A 20,277-nucleotide genomic window follows, 5' to 3' on the forward strand; every position below is an offset into this window, starting at 1 on the left:
ATGATGATGAACTCTGCCGCCCTCTTCTGCTCACAGCACAGCAGTGTTTATGAGTTTATGACGGACAGATTTACAGCGTGAACACCGACAACCAGTCCAGGATAAACACCACACACACCACACACACACACTAACCCGACCCCTAAACCTGCCCATCACACAAAACTCATTCTGCATGATACGCTTTTTTCCTCAGTTTCGGCCCACAGTGACACGAGTCCCCTTGAGTCTGTATATGCACTCGTCTCGGGGTTAAGTCCCCACCGGGATAGAAAAACATGTACACACTCTCTCTCTCACACACACACTGTTTTTACAGGGAAATGGAATGTAATCACAGTAAAGCGTCACACATTCCAGCGACACACTGAACCCGAGCGCGCGGATCACCTGATGACTCGGATTAATTAAACTCGTGTTATCTGTCAATGATTCATAACTTCTTTCACATAAACTTCAGGTGCAGAGTCACATCAACTCTCATATCAATCCCTCAGTCGATGTATCGATTAATCAATGATCACTCACGTCACAATCCGAGGATTCCAGTTTCCTCGTCACTCGCGGAGGGGGAGGAGCCACATCTCACCTGTCAATCATGACAACTTCATCCAACATTACATTTATGCATCAACAAACGAGCGAATCCAGCACTGACAACATTCAATAATAATCACAACATTTCTCATAATAAACAAATATTTCTATTTCATTTTGTGTCAGTAAATGTCCTTCAAATCAAACATGACAAACCTTCATGACTCGTCTTACCATGAACTGCATAGACACAACAATATGCGCAATTATAACAAGACTAAATAGAAAATCAGTCAATGCTGTTGATTCACCAAACAAACACTGGGACAAATTAATAAAGTACAAAAATACCTCAAAAGCAGAAGATATGAGTGTTTCTCCTGACGCTTAAATGTTGAACAGTCTGTTTATTTTGCTTTCTATCGAAATATGATTTAATCATGTAGCCTATCTTTATTTAGATAGGAGTTTTCCCAATGCTTGATATTTCATTGATTTGTTCTGATGCAGAAGTGATTAGGGACTCGTTAAGCAGTGACCTCTCGACTCAGTCTGATGTCACCCGTTTCCACGGCAACAGCATGGTCCGTCACGTCACTTCCGTTTCGGTTCGTCAGTGTGAATGTGAATGTGAATGTGAAGTGAACGTGAGCCTGCAGTAACACTCAATCGACAAATACAGTTTAAACACATTTAATATGTTGGTTTCAGTTGAAAACTCGTATTACTTCCTCCAGTCGGCCACATCACTTCCTTTTCTGAGACAAACATCCTGTAGATTTGTCCTGTATGACTGAAAACACACACAATTTAAGTACTACAATATATGATCATATATGTGTGTATCGGTCTCTAGTTGCTGAAGCGGAGAGCTCGAGGGTCAGTAAAGCAGAGATCACCAGTCTTAGTTACAAAACATCGCCTTAAAAAAACACAATCTCAGGAATAGACCTGCAATACCATCTGTTTTACATCATAAATCATAATTATTGCTGCCATTGATTCAATCCTTCATGAATAATAATCAGCTGCTTAACATATGCTAATTTAGCCCCTCCCCATCTCTGCATCAGCTGACCAGCACAAACATCACGTGACCTGATTCTGCAGAAACTCTTCAGACATCACAGGTAGTTTCTAACATGCATCCCTTAATGCTGATCTATAATGGTTTTTATTTATCTATCATGTTAACTTGAAAATCATTTTCATACTTTTAAATGTTGGTAGTGATTGACACCTAGAAACGATGATCCGTTGATAATACTTACTGATGTTTGTGCTGCTGATTTGCCCTCCAAAATGATGTCACTTCCTGGAGGATGATGTCATTGAGGAACTTCTTTTGTAAGATAAAGGGATTTTACAGGTTTTCATATGAAGGACTCGAACCGAACAACCAATCAACGGATGTCTGTCTATTAGGGGTGGAACGGTACATGTATTCGTATTGAACCGAAACGGTACGGGCGTCACGGTTCGATGCACGAATTTGCACGCAGAATACACGGTACAAATAAAAAAAAAAAACCCTCTTAAATAGCGATAAATTTCGCTCTATTCGCTTTTGGTGTGACTGTTAACGCAGCAATGAACAGGCTGCGATCAAGATTGCAATGCAGGAGTGTGTGTGTCTGTGTGCGCGAGAGAGAGAGAGAGAGAGAGAGAGAGAGAGGCGCGATGAACAGTGTGTGTGTGTGTGCGAGAGAGAGAGAGGCGCGATCGAACAGTGTGTGTGTGTGTGCGCGCGCGTGCGAGAGAGAGAGAGGCGCGGGCCCGAATCGCGCGATGAACAGTGTGTGTGTGTGTGTGTGTGCGCGCGCGCGAGAGAGAGAGGCGCGGGCGCGAATCGCGCGATGAACAGTGTGTGTGTGTGTGTGTGTGTGTGTGTGTGCGCGCGCGCGCGTGCGAGAGAGAGAGAGAGGCGCGGGCGCGAATCGCGCGATGAACAGTGTGTGTGTGTGTGTGTGTGTGTGTGTGTGTGTGTGTGAGAGAGAGAGAGGCACGGGCGATCGAACAGTGGAAACGTAAAAACATACTCCGTCACTTTTTTCATACAGGACATCATTAAAACTGCAAATTGTTTACTTATATTTGTGTACACTGGCAATAAAACACAACATTGTGCTTTTGTCACACTCTAAACTCTTGTCAAACTGTAACCTACAACTGTTAACAAAAGTTTTTATGGTAGTATTATTTTATACGGAAATCAATTATTTATAATTCAGATGAGAATAAAGTTAGTTAATTAAAATGAAGGAAAACAAATATCTTGATCTGAAATAGCAAATTAATTTTAAATTCATTCAGGTACAATTACCAAACATATCTCAAGGTCTTTTCGTCTTTTTAATAATTTAATTAATAAACTAATTATATAAAACTACTGTCAGTGCACTACAAATAAACTGGTTCTATGCCTTTATTAATAAAACTTATTTAAAAAAAATACAAGGTTTAAGACATTTATAAAAATGCCTTCTGCATTTTTGCTTTGCTTTTCACTCCATTGTACCGAAATCGTACCGAACCGTGATGTCTGAACCGAGGTATGAACCGAACCGTGACTTCTGTGTACCGTTCCACCCCTACTGTCTATGAAACTTTTATAAAACACATTATGATGGATTAAACTCATTAAATTAGAAAGACTCTCAGCTGACTGAACATTTATTTCAGAACAGAAATGAAACATCATCTGATCACACTTCATTTGATTAAACGTTCATTAAACGTTCTACAGGAAGCAAACACACACACACACACACACACACACACACACACACACACACACACACACACACACACACACACACACACACACACACACACACACACACACACACACACACACACACACACACACACACACACACACACACACACACACACACACACACAGTTCTGATCAACATTAATGACTGCCGTTAAAGTGCACGATTCTCTCATCACGGGGAGAAACTCATTCCTTCAGAGTGGCCACACCAAAATGTCAGACTTCGTAAAAACACTTCGAACGAGTGGATGGACAGCAGCGTCTTCGGGAGCGGCCCACAGCTTCAGCAGGATTAGAACAGAGCGTCGTCTGTTCGGGGAGGCATTGTGAATGAAAACCGTGCGGAGAGAGTCCGGGCTCGACCCGACTGTAACAGCTAAAACATGAGCGCTAAAATCAGACAACTACAGCTCAGATGAGGAGGAGGAGGATGATGATGAAGAGGGCTTAAAACGACATGACGGTCCTGCTGATGATGTCCACACACTCCCTGACCTCGTCTTCGTTTATAACGAGGGGCGGAGCCAGTCTGATGATGTCACCATGCGTGGGCTTTGCTAGCAGGCCGTTGTCACGGAGACGCAGACACACCCGCCACGCATCATAGTCTGAGAGAGATCAAAAGATTAGAAGTAGATTATCACACACACTCTCTCACACACATTTGATTTCTTTATTTGAATCCGCCAATCAAATTTCTTACAGAAAGGGTTCAAATTTTCTCAGAGATAACACAGCTTTGACATTCAAGGGTCATAAAGCATCTCTTCCGCCACACAGCAGGGCTGCCCATCACATATAGAGCAGAACTCTGCCGGCTGTTTAGACTTCCCTTTCGGTAGCCCTGCCAGTCTCAGTCCACTAACAGCCGATTTGTGGACATGTCCCAGGCTGCCAAATATCAATGCCACAAGCTCACATGCATAGCCTAGGTCACTAATCTTTGCAAGGAGGGGTTGGTATTTAGTCATTTTTTCAGAAAAGGCTATGTCCATATACAAATCATAAACACAACCTATTTCAAGGACTAGCACCTCCTTTCTATCTGTGTCCATGAGCACAGCGTCAGGGGTGTTAGGGATGTTTCTAAACAAATCATCAGAGCTGTTAAACCAGTCCGGTATTACTCGTGAATGTTTATACATAGGCATATTTTTTGGAAATATGTTTTGAACAGCACTTCCAATGAGATCTACAATACGGTCATGGTGTGCTGTGTATAACCCTTTGTACATATTACAGCCATTTACAATATGGGCAACTGATTCAAGGTGATCAGAGTTAGAGTGCATTATGCAGTGTGGATAGTAATTTTCAGGGCACCATAATGCTAGATTGTGTCTGGTTGGTCACACCTGTAGTCTGGCCTTGACAGTGAAGTAAAGAATATCCGCCCCTATTGCAGCATTTCTGTACATAGGGTTCAGGTTTCTGTACACACACACACACACACACACACACACACACACACACACACACACACACACACACACACACACACACACACACACACACACACACACACACACACACACACACACACACACACACACACACACACACACACACACACACACCTTTGGTCTCGTTGATGATGATGGCGTTTAGGAGGCCTTTCCCACGAACGCCGCTCACGATCTCTCGGGGGAGTTTGTTGAGTTCGGCTCGCAGGATCTGACCCATCCGATCAGCGTTAGCAGCCAAACCCTCCTCCTCCATAACCTACAGAGTCCAGAGAGAAGATGAGACGCGTACACACACACACACACACACACACACGCTCACGCCTACTCTCACTCTCACTCTCACTCTCACACACACACACTCTCACGCTCACTCACTCACACGCTCACACACACGCTCACTCTCACTCTCACTCTCACTCACTCTCACTCACGCTCACGCTCACGCTCACTCACACACACACACACGCTCACGCCTACTCTCACTCTCACTCTCACTCTCACACACACACACACTCTCACGCTCACGCTCACTCTCACGCTCACTCTCACTCTCACTCTCACTCTGTGCTCACTCTCACACACACGCTTACTCTCACTCTCACGCTCACTCACGCTCACTCTCACGCTCACTCACGCTCACTCACGCTCACTCACGCTCACTCTCACGCTCACTCTCACACACACACACGCTCACGCTCACACACACCTGAGAGTGTGTGTGAGAGTGAGAGTGAGTTATATTAATTATATTAAGCTCTCACTCTCACTCTCACGCTCACTCTCACACACACACACTCTCACACACGCTCACTCTCACACACGCTCACTCTCACACACACACACACTCTCACGCTCACTCTCACTCTCACACACACACACACGCTCACGCTCACACACACGCTCACACACACTCTCACTCTCACTCTCACACACACACACACGCTCACACACACTCTCACTCTCACGCTCACTCTCACTCTCACTCTCACGCTCACTCTCACGCTCACTCTCACGCTCACTCTCACGCTCACTCTCACGCTCACTCTCACGCTCACTCTCACGCTCACTCTCACGCTCACTCTCACGCTCACTCTCACGCTCACTCTCACGCTCACTCTCACGCTCACTCTCACGCTCACTCTCACACACGCTCACTCTCACACACACACACTCTCACACACGCTCACTCTCACTCTCACACACACACACACTCTCACGCTCACTCTCACTCTCACACACACACACGCTCACGCTCACACACACTCTCACTCTCACTCTCACGCTCACTCTCACGCTCACTCTCACACACACACGCTCACTCTCACACACACCTGAGAGTGTGTGTGAGAGTGAGTTATATTAATTATATTAAGCTCTCACTCTCACTCTCACGGTCACTCTCACACACGCTCACTCTCACACACACACACACTCTCACACATGCTCACTCTCACACACGCTCACTCTCACTCTCACACACACACACTCTCACGCTCACGCTCACTCTCACTCTCACGCTCACTCTCACGCTCACTCTCACGCTCACTCTCACGCTCACTCTCACTCTCACTCTCACTCTCACTCTCACTCTCACACACACACACACTCTCACGCTCATGCTCACGCTCACTCTCACTCTCACTCTCACACACACAAACACGCTCACGCTCACACACACTCTCACTCTCACTCTCACGCTCACTCTCACTCTCACGCTCACTCTCACTCTCACGCTCACTCACCTCCAGAGCAGCGATGGCGACGCGGCAGGCCAGAGGGTTTCCTCCATACGTGGATCCGTGTTCTCCGGGTTTGATGGTCAACATCACCTCATCATCACACAGAACAGCAGACACCTGAAACACACACACACGCACAGATCAGGAAGTGCTTCCTATAAACCAACACACGAGTGTGATACGTGGCGACGTGTGTGTGAGACTCACGGGATACACTCCTCCTGACAGAGCTTTACCCAGAACCACCACATCTGGTCTCACGTCCTCATGATCCACAGCCAATCGGCGGCCGGTGCGGGCCAGACCGGTCTGAACCTCATCCGCGATGAACAGAACCTGCAACACACACTCAACTGAGTTACAACCTGCCGGTCTCTCTCTTGAATCCGACACTGAAGTGAGTTAAACTGCAGTTCCTCCACTGGCCACTAGAGGCCGGCTGCAGAAGAGACTCAGTCCCATAGACCCGCATGTTAAAATGCCCAACTTTACAGCAGAAAAAAACATGTTTACAGTCTGGTGTTAAAAATGGTTTTGGTCTATATCGCTAATGTTGCCCTTCATGACGACTGTGAGGACGGTGAATTTTTCTATAAGTCATCCGTTTAAATTATATTAAGCCTTAAAGTTGTGCATAATTAAGGGCGTGGCCACTTGAGTGACAGGTGGATTGCCGCTGATGTCACTACTAGCCGTTTGTCTGCTGTGTGTTAGCGTCACGTCGCCTCAGCTCAGCTAATCCGCCTCGCTGCACATTGTCGTTTTTTCCGCGAGTGACGCGCGGCCAAGATGGCGTGTGTGTACTTGCATTGTGTTTAGTGCACAGTTCCCGGACTTTAGTGAGGTAACCAGCATCAGGAACGACGACACCCGCCTCACCCTGGATGGGCTCCACCATGAACGCAGCCACGTGTGGATCCTGCAGCGCTTTCTGTACGACACACACACACACACACACACACACACACACACACACACACACACACACACGATTAGGAAGAACCGGTTGAGCTGGTTAGTCACAGGCTAGAAATAACACTTCATATTTACTGTGCTTGTTTGTATGGCTGCACAATTTGGCCAATTAGTTTTTTTAAATTATAATTATAACCATAAAATAATAATAATAATAATTATTAATATATTATAATTAATTAATATACTTACAATCATTATTATATATTTTAATACAGTACTACTACTATTTTAAACGGTGAAACTTACATTTATGGCTGTCTTAAAGTTTTAATAATTGTTCAACTTTTACTTTGACAGAAAACCGCATTCATTTAATTAAATCACAGCATTTGCTATTTTATCTGCACACTAAACCATATCATGAATTGTTTGATTGTTGTTAATCATGAGCTGAGTCTGAGGAATTCAACAGCAGAACTAACATTTAAGATCCTGGTGAATAAGCATGTGCGTGCGTGTGTGTGTGTGTGTGTACCTCCAGTGCAGTGATGTCATTATACGGGACCAGCTGGAACCCGGGCATGAACGGGCCGAACCCCTCGGAGCTGCTGGGGTCTGTGGAGCTGGAGATCGCAGCCAGCGTACGGCCCCAGAAATTCCCCACTATTCAGACACCAGATAACATTTTTGATTTTTTTTACTAGTGTGTGCAGGACACTATAGTTCATTTATGTAAATGAGGAGTCTGAATTAATTTAGGTTTGACTATGTAACAATATGTCAGGAGGTTTGAGAGACACTCCTCATTCCTCGTCTCAATCCAGAGTGGCGTCAGAATATCTGTGTATAGATTCAGTGACTCACAGTTTCTGCGGTTTCACAGTTTACACAGAGAGATCACGTTTTCAATGCTTCAAAACAATCTCTCTTACTGTAATCTCCTGTTATCACTGTAAAGCCACTGTGGAACATCTATATTGTTAAAGCGCTGTATAAATGAAGGAGACTCAACTCACTTGCGAAAACGATCTTGGCCTCATTCTTCGGGACGCCCTTGACAGAGTAAGCCCACTTACGGGCGAGTTTACAGGCCGTCTCTCCGCCCTCCACACCTGCAACACACACACACAGAGTGTCACACACTGTGATCACGGATCAGCACCGCTAGTGTGTGTCCGGGCTGAGGCGCACCTGTGTTCATGGGCAGCACCTTGTCGAACCCGAACAGGCCGGTGATGTACTCCTCGTAGGCGCCCAGCTGGTCGTTGTAAAAGGCTCTGGATGTGAGCGTGAGTCTGGAGGCCTGCGCCGTCAGCGCGGAGATGATCTTCGGGTGACAGTGACCCTGGTTTACAGCGCTGTACGCGCTCAAGAAGTCGAAGTACCGGCGGCCCTCCACGTCCCACAGGTGAACCCCTGCAACGGGACACGTCAGGTCAGGGCTCCACTTATAACACTGTGTCAATCTGTATTGTACAATCTGAACAGCACGATTGCAAATGTGATGTTGGGCGTGTGAGGCGTGAGGAGTGTGGAGTGTGGAGTGAGGCGTGAGGAGTGTGGAGTGTGGAGTGTGGAGTGAGGCGTGAGGAGTGTGGAGTGTGGAGTGTGGAGTGAGGCGTGTGGAGTGTGGAGTGTGGAGTGAGGCGTGAGGAGTGTGGAGTGTGGAGTGTGGAGTGAGGAGTGAGGAGTGAGGAGTGAGGAGTGTGGAGTGAGGAGTGTGGAGTGTGGAGTGAGGAGTGAGGCGTGTGGAGTGAGGAGTGAGGAGTGAGGAGTGTGGAGTGAGGAGTGAGGAGTGAGGAGTGTGGAGTGTGGAGTGAGGAGTGAGGCGTGTGGAGTGAGGAGTGAGGAGTGAGGCGTGAGGAGTGTGGAGTGTGGAGTGAGGCGTGTGGAGTGTGGAGTGTGGAGTGAGGCGTGTGGAGTGAGGAGTGAGGCGTGTGGAGTGAGGAGTGAGGAGTGAGGAGTGTGGAGTGTGGAGTGAGGAGTGTGGAGTGTGGAGTGTGGAGTGTGGAGTGTGGAGTGAGGAGTGTGGAGTGTGGAGTGTGGAGTGAGGAGTGAGGCGTGTGGAGTGAGGAGTGAGGAGTGAGGCGTGAGGAGTGTGGAGTGTGGAGTGTGGAGTGTGGAGTGTGGAGTGAGGCGTGTGGAGTGAGGAGTGAGGAGTGAGGAGTGTGGAGTGTGGAGTGAGGCGTGTGGAGTGAGGAGTGAGGAGTGAGGAGTGTGGAGTGAGGAGTGTGGAGTGAGGCGTGTGGAGTGAGGAGTGAGGAGTGAGGAGTGTGGAGTGAGGAGTGTGGAGTGTGGAGTGTGGAGTGAGGAGTGTGGAGTGAGGAGTGTGGAGTGAGGAGTGTGGAGTGAGGAGTGTGGAGTGTGGAGTGAGGAGTGTGGAGTGAGGAGTGTGGAGTGTGGAGTGAGGAGTGAGGCGTGTGGAGTGAGGAGTGAGGAGTGTGGAGTGTGGAGTGAGGAGTGAGGAGTGTGGAGTGAGGAGTGAGGAGTGAGGAGTGTGGAGTGTGGAGTGAGGAGTGAGGCGTGTGGAGTGAGGAGTGAGGAGTGAGGCGTGAGGAGTGTGGAGTGTGGAGTGTGGAGTGAGGCGTGTGGAGTGTGGAGTGTGGAGTGAGGCGTGTGGAGTGAGGAGTGAGGCGTGTGGAGTGAGGAGTGAGGAGTGAGGAGTGTGGAGTGAGGAGTGTGGAGTGTGGAGTGAGGAGTGTGGAGTGTGGAGTGTGGAGTGTGGAGTGTGGAGTGAGGAGTGTGGAGTGTGGAGTGTGGAGTGAGGAGTGAGGCGTGTGGAGTGAGGAGTGAGGAGTGAGGCGTGAGGAGTGTGGAGTGTGGAGTGTGGAGTGTGGAGTGTGGAGTGAGGCGTGTGGAGTGAGGAGTGAGGAGTGAGGAGTGTGGAGTGTGGAGTGAGGCGTGTGGAGTGAGGAGTGAGGAGTGTGGAGTGAGGAGTGTGGAGTGAGGCGTGTGGAGTGAGGAGTGAGGAGTGAGGAGTGTGGAGTGAGGAGTGTGGAGTGTGGAGTGTGGAGTGAGGAGTGAGGCGTGTGGAGTGAGGAGTGAGGAGTGAGGAGTGTGGAGTGAGGCGTGTGGAGTGAGGAGTGTGGAGTGAGGAGTGAGGAGTGAGGAGTGAGGAGTGAGGCGTGTGGAGTGAGGAGTGAGGCGTGTGGAGTGAGGAGTGAAGAGTGAGGAGTGAGGAGTGTGGAGTGAGGAGTGTGGAGTGAGGCGTGTGGAGTGAGGAGTGAGGAGTGAGGAGTGTGGAGTGAGGCGTGTGGAGTGAGGAGTGAGGCGTGTGGAGTGAGGCGTGTGGAGTGAGGAGTGAGGAGTGAGGAGTGTGGAGTGTGGAGTGAGGCGTGTGGAGTGTGGAGTGAGGAGTGTGGAGTGAGGCGTGTGGAGTGAGGAGTGTGGAGTGAGGAGTGAAGAGTGAGGAGTGAGGAGTGTGGAGTGAGGAGTGAGGAGTGTGGAGTGAGGAGTGTGGAGTGAGGCGTGTGGAGTGCGGAGTGTGGAGTGAGGAGTGAAGAGTGAGGAGTGAGGAGTGTGGAGTGAGGAGTGTGGAGTGAGGAGTGTGGAGTGTGGAGTGAGGAGTGAGGCGTGTGGAGTGAGGAGTGAGGAGTGAGGAGTGAGGAGTGTGGAGTGTGGAGTGAGGCGTGTGGAGTGAGGAGTGAGGAGTGAGGAGTGAGGAGTGTGGAGTGAGGCGTGTGGAGTGAGGAGTGAGGAGTGAGGAGTGTGGAGTGAGGCGTGTGGAGTGAGGCGTGTGGAGTGAGGAGTGAGGCGTGTGGAGTGAGGCGTGTGGAGTGAGGAGTGAGGAGTGAGGAGTGTGGAGTGAGGCGTGTGGAGTGTGGAGTGAGGCGTGTGGAGTGAGGAGTGAGGAGTGAGGAGTGAGGAGTGTGGAGTGAGGAGTGTGGAGTGTGGAGTGAGGCGTGTGGAGTGAGGCGTGTGGAGTGAGGCGTGTGGAGTGAGGCGTGTGGGTTGAGGCGTGTGGAGTGAGGAGTGAGGCGTGTGGAGTGAGGAGTGTGGAGTGAGGAGTGAGGCGTGTGGAGTGAGGCGTGTGGGTTGAGGCGTGTGGAGTGAGGAGTGAGGCGTGTGGAGTGAGGAGTGTGGAGTGAGGAGTGAGGCGTGTGGAGTGTGGAGTGAGGAGTGAGGAGTGAGGCGTGTGGAGTGAGGCGTGTGGGTTGAGGCGTGTGGAGTGAGGAGTGAGGCGTGTGGAGTGAGGAGTGTGGAGTGAGGAGTGAGGCGTGTGGAGTGAGGCGTGTGGGTTGAGGCGTGTGGAGTGAGGAGTGAGGCGTGTGGAGTGAGGAGTGTGGAGTGAGGAGTGAGGCGTGTGGAGTGAGGAGTGAGGCGTGTGGAGTGAGGCGTGTGGAGTGAGGAGTGAGGCGTGTGGAGTGAGGAGTGTGGAGAGCCTGTCTGCGTGTGAAGTGCACAGTGAAGCGTGTGGTTGGTTACCCTCTCCACGCTCCAGGGCCACGGGCAGCGGGTGGTAGTTGTGAGCACCGTAACGATCCTCGCGAGCGAACACCTCCTCTGGCGTCAGCTTACACTCCTTGTGTTTCACTCTAGAGGCCGCGGAGGACGACGTGCGTGTCCCAGAATGCACTGCGCGGGTCAGGGCGGGCGTCACTCTGCCCACGCCTCTCATCAGACTCTTCATGCGGTTCATGGCGGGTTGTTCTGAGACAAACAGAGAAACAACATAAAAGCCCTTATTACAGTTAGCTATTGGCTGATCTCCTGTGAGTGACAGGTTATAGCCCCGCCCTTGTCATCAGAGAAGAGAAGAGATGCTGCAATAAGAAGTTATTCTGATTCAAGATTATTAACACAATAATGATGTGCACCCATAATCATTTAGAAAAAAAGAGTTACAGATGTTGATTTAATGGGGACTTTAACTCTCGCTGCAGAACTGGACGTTTTAGGGTCTGTTTACCGTATTGTTGAATCATGAGTTTATCCATCAACATTAATGGATGAAAATACCTTCATCCCTGTTTTTGACAGCAGTGAGATGTTGATGAAGTCACATGTCTCTCAGGAGAGGAACACGTGTCCTCTGGAGCGACAGCGTGTGAAAGAAACTGATGAACAGACAGAATCCAACAAAGCCTCAGGCGTTCCTCATCAGGTCTAGAGTTTTAGCGGCTCTTCTACTCATCATACTCTGACATTAATGTTCAATTATTTCACTTTTCAATCACATGATCATGGCTAGAGATCAATGTTCTGATAGATAATAGAAAGAACCAGAAAGAAGCAAACATCCAATAAACACACACTCACTCACAGCCCAAACACACACCCCATCAGACCTACACACACCCCATCGACCTGTTCTAAATCATTTTCTATGTTGTTTTAATGCTTTGGCAATACAAAATGTTTTTTTTTTTTTTGTGCCAATAAAGCTTTCTGATTTGAATTGAATTAATAGAGAGCTGGTGATCTCAAATGAGCAAATATCACCAGTCTCCTTCTGCTCGGAGACTCTCATCAATTATTAAACTGATTCGCAGAAACTTTTCAACAAGTGTCAGTGTTATTGCAGGCGTGTGATGACGTGATCTCTCGCAGGTCAATTGATTGGCTGAACACTCACTGCCCTCAAAACACCCACTACAAGCCCTGCCAGGGTTAAATAAAGACACACACACACACACACACACATACAGAGAGAGATAATAAATATATAATAATAACTAATATAGTTACACAGCAGTCCAAAGAAGTTCAATAAAGTAACTACATAAAATAAAATGTATATCACTGAATAAACTCGCAGTTAATCCTACATGAATCTGTAGACACACACACACACACACACACACACACACACACACACACACACACACACACACACACACACAGCGAGAGGGAAAGCACCTTCCTCACCCTCATGTTCATCACTGAAGCTGATGTGAGCTCATTAACATCCTCGTCTTATCAATATTCATCAGCCCTCACGTCTCGCGCTGTAATCTGATTTAACACCCGTATGGTGTTTCTCTCGTCACGTAACGCGCTCTAGTGTGTGTTTATGAGTGTGTGAGTGTTTATGAGTGTGTGTGTGTGTGTTACCTGCTGCGGGTCCGTGCGGGTTGAGTCTGCTCTGCTGCGTGTATCGCGCTGCCACTACACGGATTATTCAAATGAACGCATGCCACGTCACTCTGCGTCATGACGCAACTCGCTTCAGCGCTGCTCAACGTTGAGCGGTTTTCTGCAGAAATGTGGAACATTTCTTTAAAATACATTTAATTACACACTTTAATGGTTTTATTGCGCCTGTAAGTGATGGAGTTCGAGTGATTGAGCGCGTGATGACGAGGCTCAGGACAGACGCAGAGTGTGACGCAACACTGACGCAAGGTTGCCTCGAGATGTCTAAACCTATACCATGGTAATATACATTAGTAATTTATTTCCCCTGCTATAGTTTAAAATCAAAATATATAAATATTGTCCAAAATATTTTGTTTGGGCAAAATTAATTAATTAAATTAATAATATTATAAACATATTATTGTTTTTATACTAAACAAACGAAAATACAATACAAGCCTTCATACAAAGAATAGATTTAATTAACAACGGTTATTTTTCGTGGCATGCAAATAATTCTCTGGTTAGCAGCATCGTGACGTGCTACAGAAGAACTTCACTTCCCAGAAGGCCGTGCGCCGCGCATGCGCAGGAGCGTCAGCAGCATGGCAGCCGCGAGCGGAATGGAGTGGTTGAAGAGTGTGAAAGGAGTGATATTAGACATGTGTGGAGTTCTGTATGATAGTGGAGAAGGAGGAGGACAAGCGATACCCGGATCTATAGAAGCAGTGAAGCGGTATATCTGTCTGTCTATCTGTCTATCTTTCTGTCTGTCTGTCTGTCTGTCTGTCTGTCTGTCTGTCTGTCTGTCTTGTGCATAGAATGCAAACTTTCTCAATGCATACTACATAGCATATACTACCATAGTATTCTTATTATTTCTGCCATATCTTTATGAAAGATGGTTTGATTTATGGTATATAGTGGTGGAACGGATCACAAAATTGTAACTTTGCTTTTCATTTATTACTTAAAGCTCACTTGAAGTTCTTCGATACCACAGCGAAAACTACTAGCCTAACTGATAAAGTTCACACATTATTAAAAACAAGTGAACAGTTGTTGTTTTATGAAGATTAATGACACAGACGACAGCAGGAATATTAGGCTACTGTCACTTTAAGACCGAATAAACTGACACACATCCGGTTTCTCTCTCAACTGTTAAAGGTCCCGTATTATGCCCCTTTTCACAAGATGTAAAATAAGTCTCTGATGTCCCCAGAATGTGTATGTGAAGTTTTAGCTCAAAATACCCAACAGATAATTTTTTACAGCATGTTTAAATTGTCATTTTTTGGGGCTCAGAAAAACGCGCTGTTTTAGTGTGTGCCCTTTAAATGCAAATAAGCTGCTGCTGCCGGCACAGGGGGCGGAGCTTCATGAGCTCGCGCTCAGTCTCTCAGGACAATTTCATCTCACGGAATGTTGATAATATCAGAAACTCTCAGTAACGGTGTTCATTTCGAGTCGGACAATAATGCCTACAGAGTCAGAGTGCTGTATAGAGATGGAACAGGTATAGTTTAGTAGTTTAATTACGGTTATTATAACGTATTTGTCATCTGCTTGTATGTATCCATTATTCATTAATAGCCTACAAGTCTGCTGTTTCGGACCAGGTCCGAATGATGATCAAACATATACTGATGAGTTTAATAAAGTTTATTGTACATCACACAAAAGATGAAGCGTCAGTTTTACTTCAGAAAATCACCGTAAGAGCTGAGTAAACACAGTAAGTTATAAGAAGTGCGCAAGTGGAGGGAGCATTCCTGTGGGCGGACGTTAGTCAAAAACCTGTTCTACTGACGTCATTAAAAAAGGAAGTAGAGGGATGTAGTCCAAACGGGCCGTTCGATGTAGGCGACTTCTGTTAAATAAAATATCTCGCTTGGCATTGAACTTTGAGCTTTATAATTTTACAGATATTATTTATACTCTAACAACAACATTACACACTAACTAAAGTGTGAAACATGGGATCACGAAGAACGGGACCTTTAAGCCCCGTTTACACTACACGCGACCAAGCTACGCGATACCATTCATTTCAATGGGGAGCTGGCGATTTCCGGCGACAGCGACCGTTGGCGACCGGAGGGGGCGTGTCTGGCGACGCGACAAAGTTGAGATCTGTTTAACTTTATGCAAATGAGGAGCGACTTTCGGGAGCGACAACCAATAGGAGCGGAGCGCGTATGATCCTTCTCCACATCATTGGATGTCATTCATAAAGGCAACCAGTAGTGGGAACTCCCACTAGCGACCTCATCGCCAGCCACTGGCGACATGCAGCGACAAAGTCGCTTGTAGTGTGAACGGGCTTTTAGGCCTGATCCGGGTCACGATCACCTGCGATCCGTTGCACCGCTAATGGTTAGTATGCTATGCTAGTGTACTGAGTGTCCCACAATGCACTTTTCAGTGTTGAACTGAAGTAATGCCAGCTGTGGTCATTCTTTACTCACTATTTGATCAGATAAAAACTAAACAATATACAAAAATATAAAACAAAAGTGTGTGCGTGTGTGTGTGTGTGTGTGTGCGTGCGTGCGTGTGTGTGTGTGTGTGTGTGTCAGGCTGATGGACTCGGGTCTGATCGTGCGCTTCTGCACTAACGAGACTCAGAACACGCGTGAGCACTTCGTGCAGAAGTTGCGTGTGATGGGCTTCGACATCAGCGTCAGTCACGTGTTCTCGCCCGCGCCGGCGCTCGTGCGCATCATCAGAGAGAGACGCCTGAGGCCACACCTGCTGGTGCACGACGGTACTGCACACACAACATCACCATAAACATCATAATCATAAACATCTTCCTCACCATCATCATCATCACCATCCTCTTCATCATCATCTTCATCATCACCACCATCATCTTCATCACCATCATCACCATACTCATAAACATCTTCATCACCATTATAAACACTATCACCATCATCATCTTCATCACCATCATCATCACCACCATCATCTTCATCACCATCATCACCATACTCATAAACATCTTCATCACCATTATAAACACTATCATTATCTTCATCACCATCATCACCATAATCATAAACATCTTCATCATCACCATCATAAACACTATCACCATCATCATCTTCATCACCATCATCACCATAATCATAAACATCTTCCTCACCATCATAAACACTATCACCATCACCATCATCATCACCACCATCATCTTCATCACCATCATCACCATACTCATAAACATCTTCATCACCATTATAAACACTATCACCATCATCATCTTCATCACCATCATCACCATAATCATAAACATCTTCATCATCACCATCATAAACACTATCACCATCATCATCTTCATCACCATCATCACCATAATCATAAACATCTTCCTCACCATCATAAACACTATCACCATCATCATCACCACCATCATCTTCATCACCATCATCACCATACTCATAAACATCTTCATCACCATTATAAACACTATCACCATCATCATCTTCATCACCATCATCACCATAATCATAAACATCTTCATCATCACCATCATCACCATACTCATAAACATCTTCATCACCATTATAAACACTATCACCATCATCATCTTCATCACCATCATCTTCATCACCATCATCACCATACTCATAAACATCTTCATCACCATTATAAACACTATCACCATCTTCATCACCATCATCACCATAATCATAAACATCTTCATCATCACCATCATAAACACTATCACCATCATCTTCTTCATCACCATCATCACCATAATCATAAACATCTTCCTCACCATCATAAACACTATCACCATCACCATCATCATCACCACCATCATCTTCATCACCATCATCACCATACTCATAAACATCTTCATCACCATTATAAACACTATCACCATCATCATCTTCATCACCATCATCACCATAATCATAAACATCTTCATCATCACCATCATAAACACTATCACCATCATCATCTTCATCACCATCATCACCATAATCATAAACATCTTCCTCACCATCATAAACACTATCACCATCATCATCACCACCATCATCTTCATCACCATCATCACCATACTCATAAACATCTTCATCACCATTATAAACACTATCACCATCATCATCTTCATCACCATCATCACCATAATCATAAACATCTTCATCATCACCATCATCACCATACTCATAAACATCTTCATCACCATTATAAACACTATCACCATCATCATCTTCATCACCATCATCATCACCACCATCATCTTCATCACCATCATCACCATACTCATAAACATCTTCATCACCATTATAAACACTATCACCATCTTCATCACCATCATCACCATAATCATAAACATCTTCATCATCACCATCATAAACACTATCACCATCATCTTCTTCATCACCATCATCACCATAATCATAAACATCTTCCTCACCATCATAAACACTATCACCATCACCATCATCATCACCACCATCATCTTCATCACCATCATCACCATACTCATAAACATCTTCATCACCATTATAAACACTATCACCATCATCATCTTCATCACCATCATCACCATAATCATAAACATCTTCATCATCACCATCATAAACACTATCACCATCATCATCTTCATCACCATCATCACCATAATCATAAACATCTTCCTCACCATCATAAACACTATCACCATCATCATCACCACCATCATCTTCATCACCATCATCACCATACTCATAAACATCTTCATCACCATTATAAACACTATCACCATCATCATCTTCATCACCATCATCACCATAATCATAAACATCTTCATCATCACCATCATCACCATACTCATAAACATCTTCATCACCATTATAAACACTATCACCATCATCATCTTCATCACCATCATCATCACCACCATCATCTTCATCACCATCATCACCATACTCATAAACATCTTCATCACCATTATAAACACTATCACCATCATCACCATAATCATAAACATCTTCATCATCACCATCATAAACACTATCACCATCATCTTCTTCATCACCATCATCACCATAATCATAAACATCTTCCTCACCATCATAAACACTATCACCATCATCATCTTCATCACCATCATCATCACCACCATCATCTTCATCACCATCATCACCATACTCATAAACATCTTCATCACCATTATAAACACTATCACCATCATCATCTTCATCACCATCATCACCATAATCATAAACATCTTCATCATCACCATCATAAACACTATCACCATCATCATCTTCATCACCATCATCACCATAATCATAAACATCTTCCTCACCATCATAAACACCATCATCACCATCATAAACATCTTCATCATCATAAACATCTTGATCATCATAAACATCATCACCATCATCATAAACATCTTCATCATCACCATCATCATAAACATCATCACTATCATCACCACCATCATCTTCATCACCATCATCATAAACATCTTCATGATCACCATCATAAACACTATCATCTTCATCACCATCATCATCATAAACACCATCATCATCACCATCATAAACATCTTCATCATCATCACCATCATAAACATCTTCATCATCATAAACATCTTCATCATCACCATCATCATCTTCATCACCATCATCATCTTCACCATCATCATCTTCATCATCATCATCACCATCATCATCATAAACACCATCATCATCACCATCATAAACATCTTCATCATCATAAACATCTTCATCACCAACATCATCGTCATCATCACCATCATCATCATCACCATCATCATCATCTTCACCATCATCATCTTCACCATCATCATCATCTTCACCATCATCATCTTCACCATCAACATCATCTTCATCACCATCATCATAAACACCATCATAAACATCATCACCATCATCATAAACATCATATAAACATCTTCATCAACATCATCATGTGTGTGCGACGTGCGTGTGTGTGTGTGTGTGTGTGTGTGTTCTCTCAGGTCTGATGGCAGAGTTTGAGGGCGTGGACACGAGTTCTCCTTACTGTGTGTGTGTGTGTGTGTGTGTGTGTGTGTGTGTTCTCTCAGGTCTGATGGCAGAGTTTGAGGGCGTGGACACGAGTTCTCCTAACTGTGTGTGTGTGTGTGTGTGTGTGTGTGTGTGTTCTCTCAGGTCTGATGGCAGAGTTTGAGGGCGTGGACACGAGTTCTCCTTACTGTGTGTGTGTGTGTGTGTGTGTGTGTGTGTGTGTTCTCTCAGGTCTGATGGCAGAGTTTGAGGGCGTGGACACGAGTTCTCCTAACTGTGTGTGTGTGTGTGTGTGTGTGTGTGTGTGTGTGTGTGTGTTCTCTCAGGTCTGATGGCAGAGTTTGAGGGCGTGGACACGAGTTCTCCTAACTGTGTGTGTGTGTGGGTGTGTGTGTGTGTGTTCTCTCAGGTCTGATGGCAGAGTTTGAGGGCGTGGACACGAGTTCTCCTAACTGTGTGTGTGTGTGTGTGTGTGTGTGTGTGTGTGTGTGTTCTCTCAGGTCTGATGGCAGAGTTTGAGGGCGTGGACACGAGTTCTCCTAACTGTGTGTGTGTGTGGGTGTGTGTGTGTGTGTTCTCTCAGGTCTGATGGCAGAGTTTGAGGGCGTGGACACGAGTTCTCCTAACTGTGTGTGTGTGTGGGTGTGTGTGTGTGTGTTCTCTCAGGTCTGATGGCAGAGTTTGAGGGCGTGGACACGAGTTCTCCTAACTGTGTGTGTGTGTGGGTGTGTGTGTGTGTG

General features: G+C 45.9%; 2 protein-coding genes across 2 annotated transcripts in view; one reads left to right on the top strand and one right to left on the bottom strand.

The window, feature by feature from the left end:
- Positions 1 to 3,648: 3,648 nt before the first annotated feature.
- oat (ornithine aminotransferase) lies at positions 3,649 to 13,645 on the bottom strand. Its single transcript, XM_056233773.1, has 10 exons — positions 13,494 to 13,645; positions 11,865 to 12,089; positions 8,631 to 8,855; positions 8,456 to 8,551; positions 7,975 to 8,102; positions 7,330 to 7,452; positions 6,729 to 6,857; positions 6,525 to 6,638; positions 4,894 to 5,038; positions 3,649 to 3,924 (listed from the first exon to the last, which is right to left on the bottom strand). The coding sequence occupies exons 2-10, from the start codon at positions 12,076 to 12,078 to the stop codon at positions 3,764 to 3,766; spliced, it is 1,335 nt and encodes a 444-aa protein (XP_056089748.1). The 5' UTR covers positions 12,079 to 12,089; positions 13,494 to 13,645; the 3' UTR covers positions 3,649 to 3,763.
- Positions 13,646 to 14,068: 423 nt separating this feature from the next.
- lhpp (phospholysine phosphohistidine inorganic pyrophosphate phosphatase) overlaps positions 14,069 to 20,277 on the top strand; it is a 13,606-nt gene continuing 7,397 nt past the window's right edge. The window contains exons 1-2 of the mRNA XM_056233780.1: positions 14,069 to 14,253; positions 16,100 to 16,287. Of these exons, the coding sequence (XP_056089755.1) occupies positions 14,102 to 14,253; positions 16,100 to 16,287 (340 nt within the window). The 5' untranslated portion in view covers positions 14,069 to 14,101. The remainder of the gene's footprint in view (positions 14,254 to 16,099; positions 16,288 to 20,277) is intronic.

This window comes from Rhinichthys klamathensis, unplaced genomic scaffold (genome assembly GCF_029890125.1).
Source record: "Rhinichthys klamathensis goyatoka isolate OS25496 unplaced genomic scaffold, OSU_Roscu_1.1 h1tg000377l_1, whole genome shotgun sequence".
Classification (NCBI taxonomy): Eukaryota; Metazoa; Chordata; class Actinopteri; order Cypriniformes; family Leuciscidae; genus Rhinichthys; species Rhinichthys klamathensis.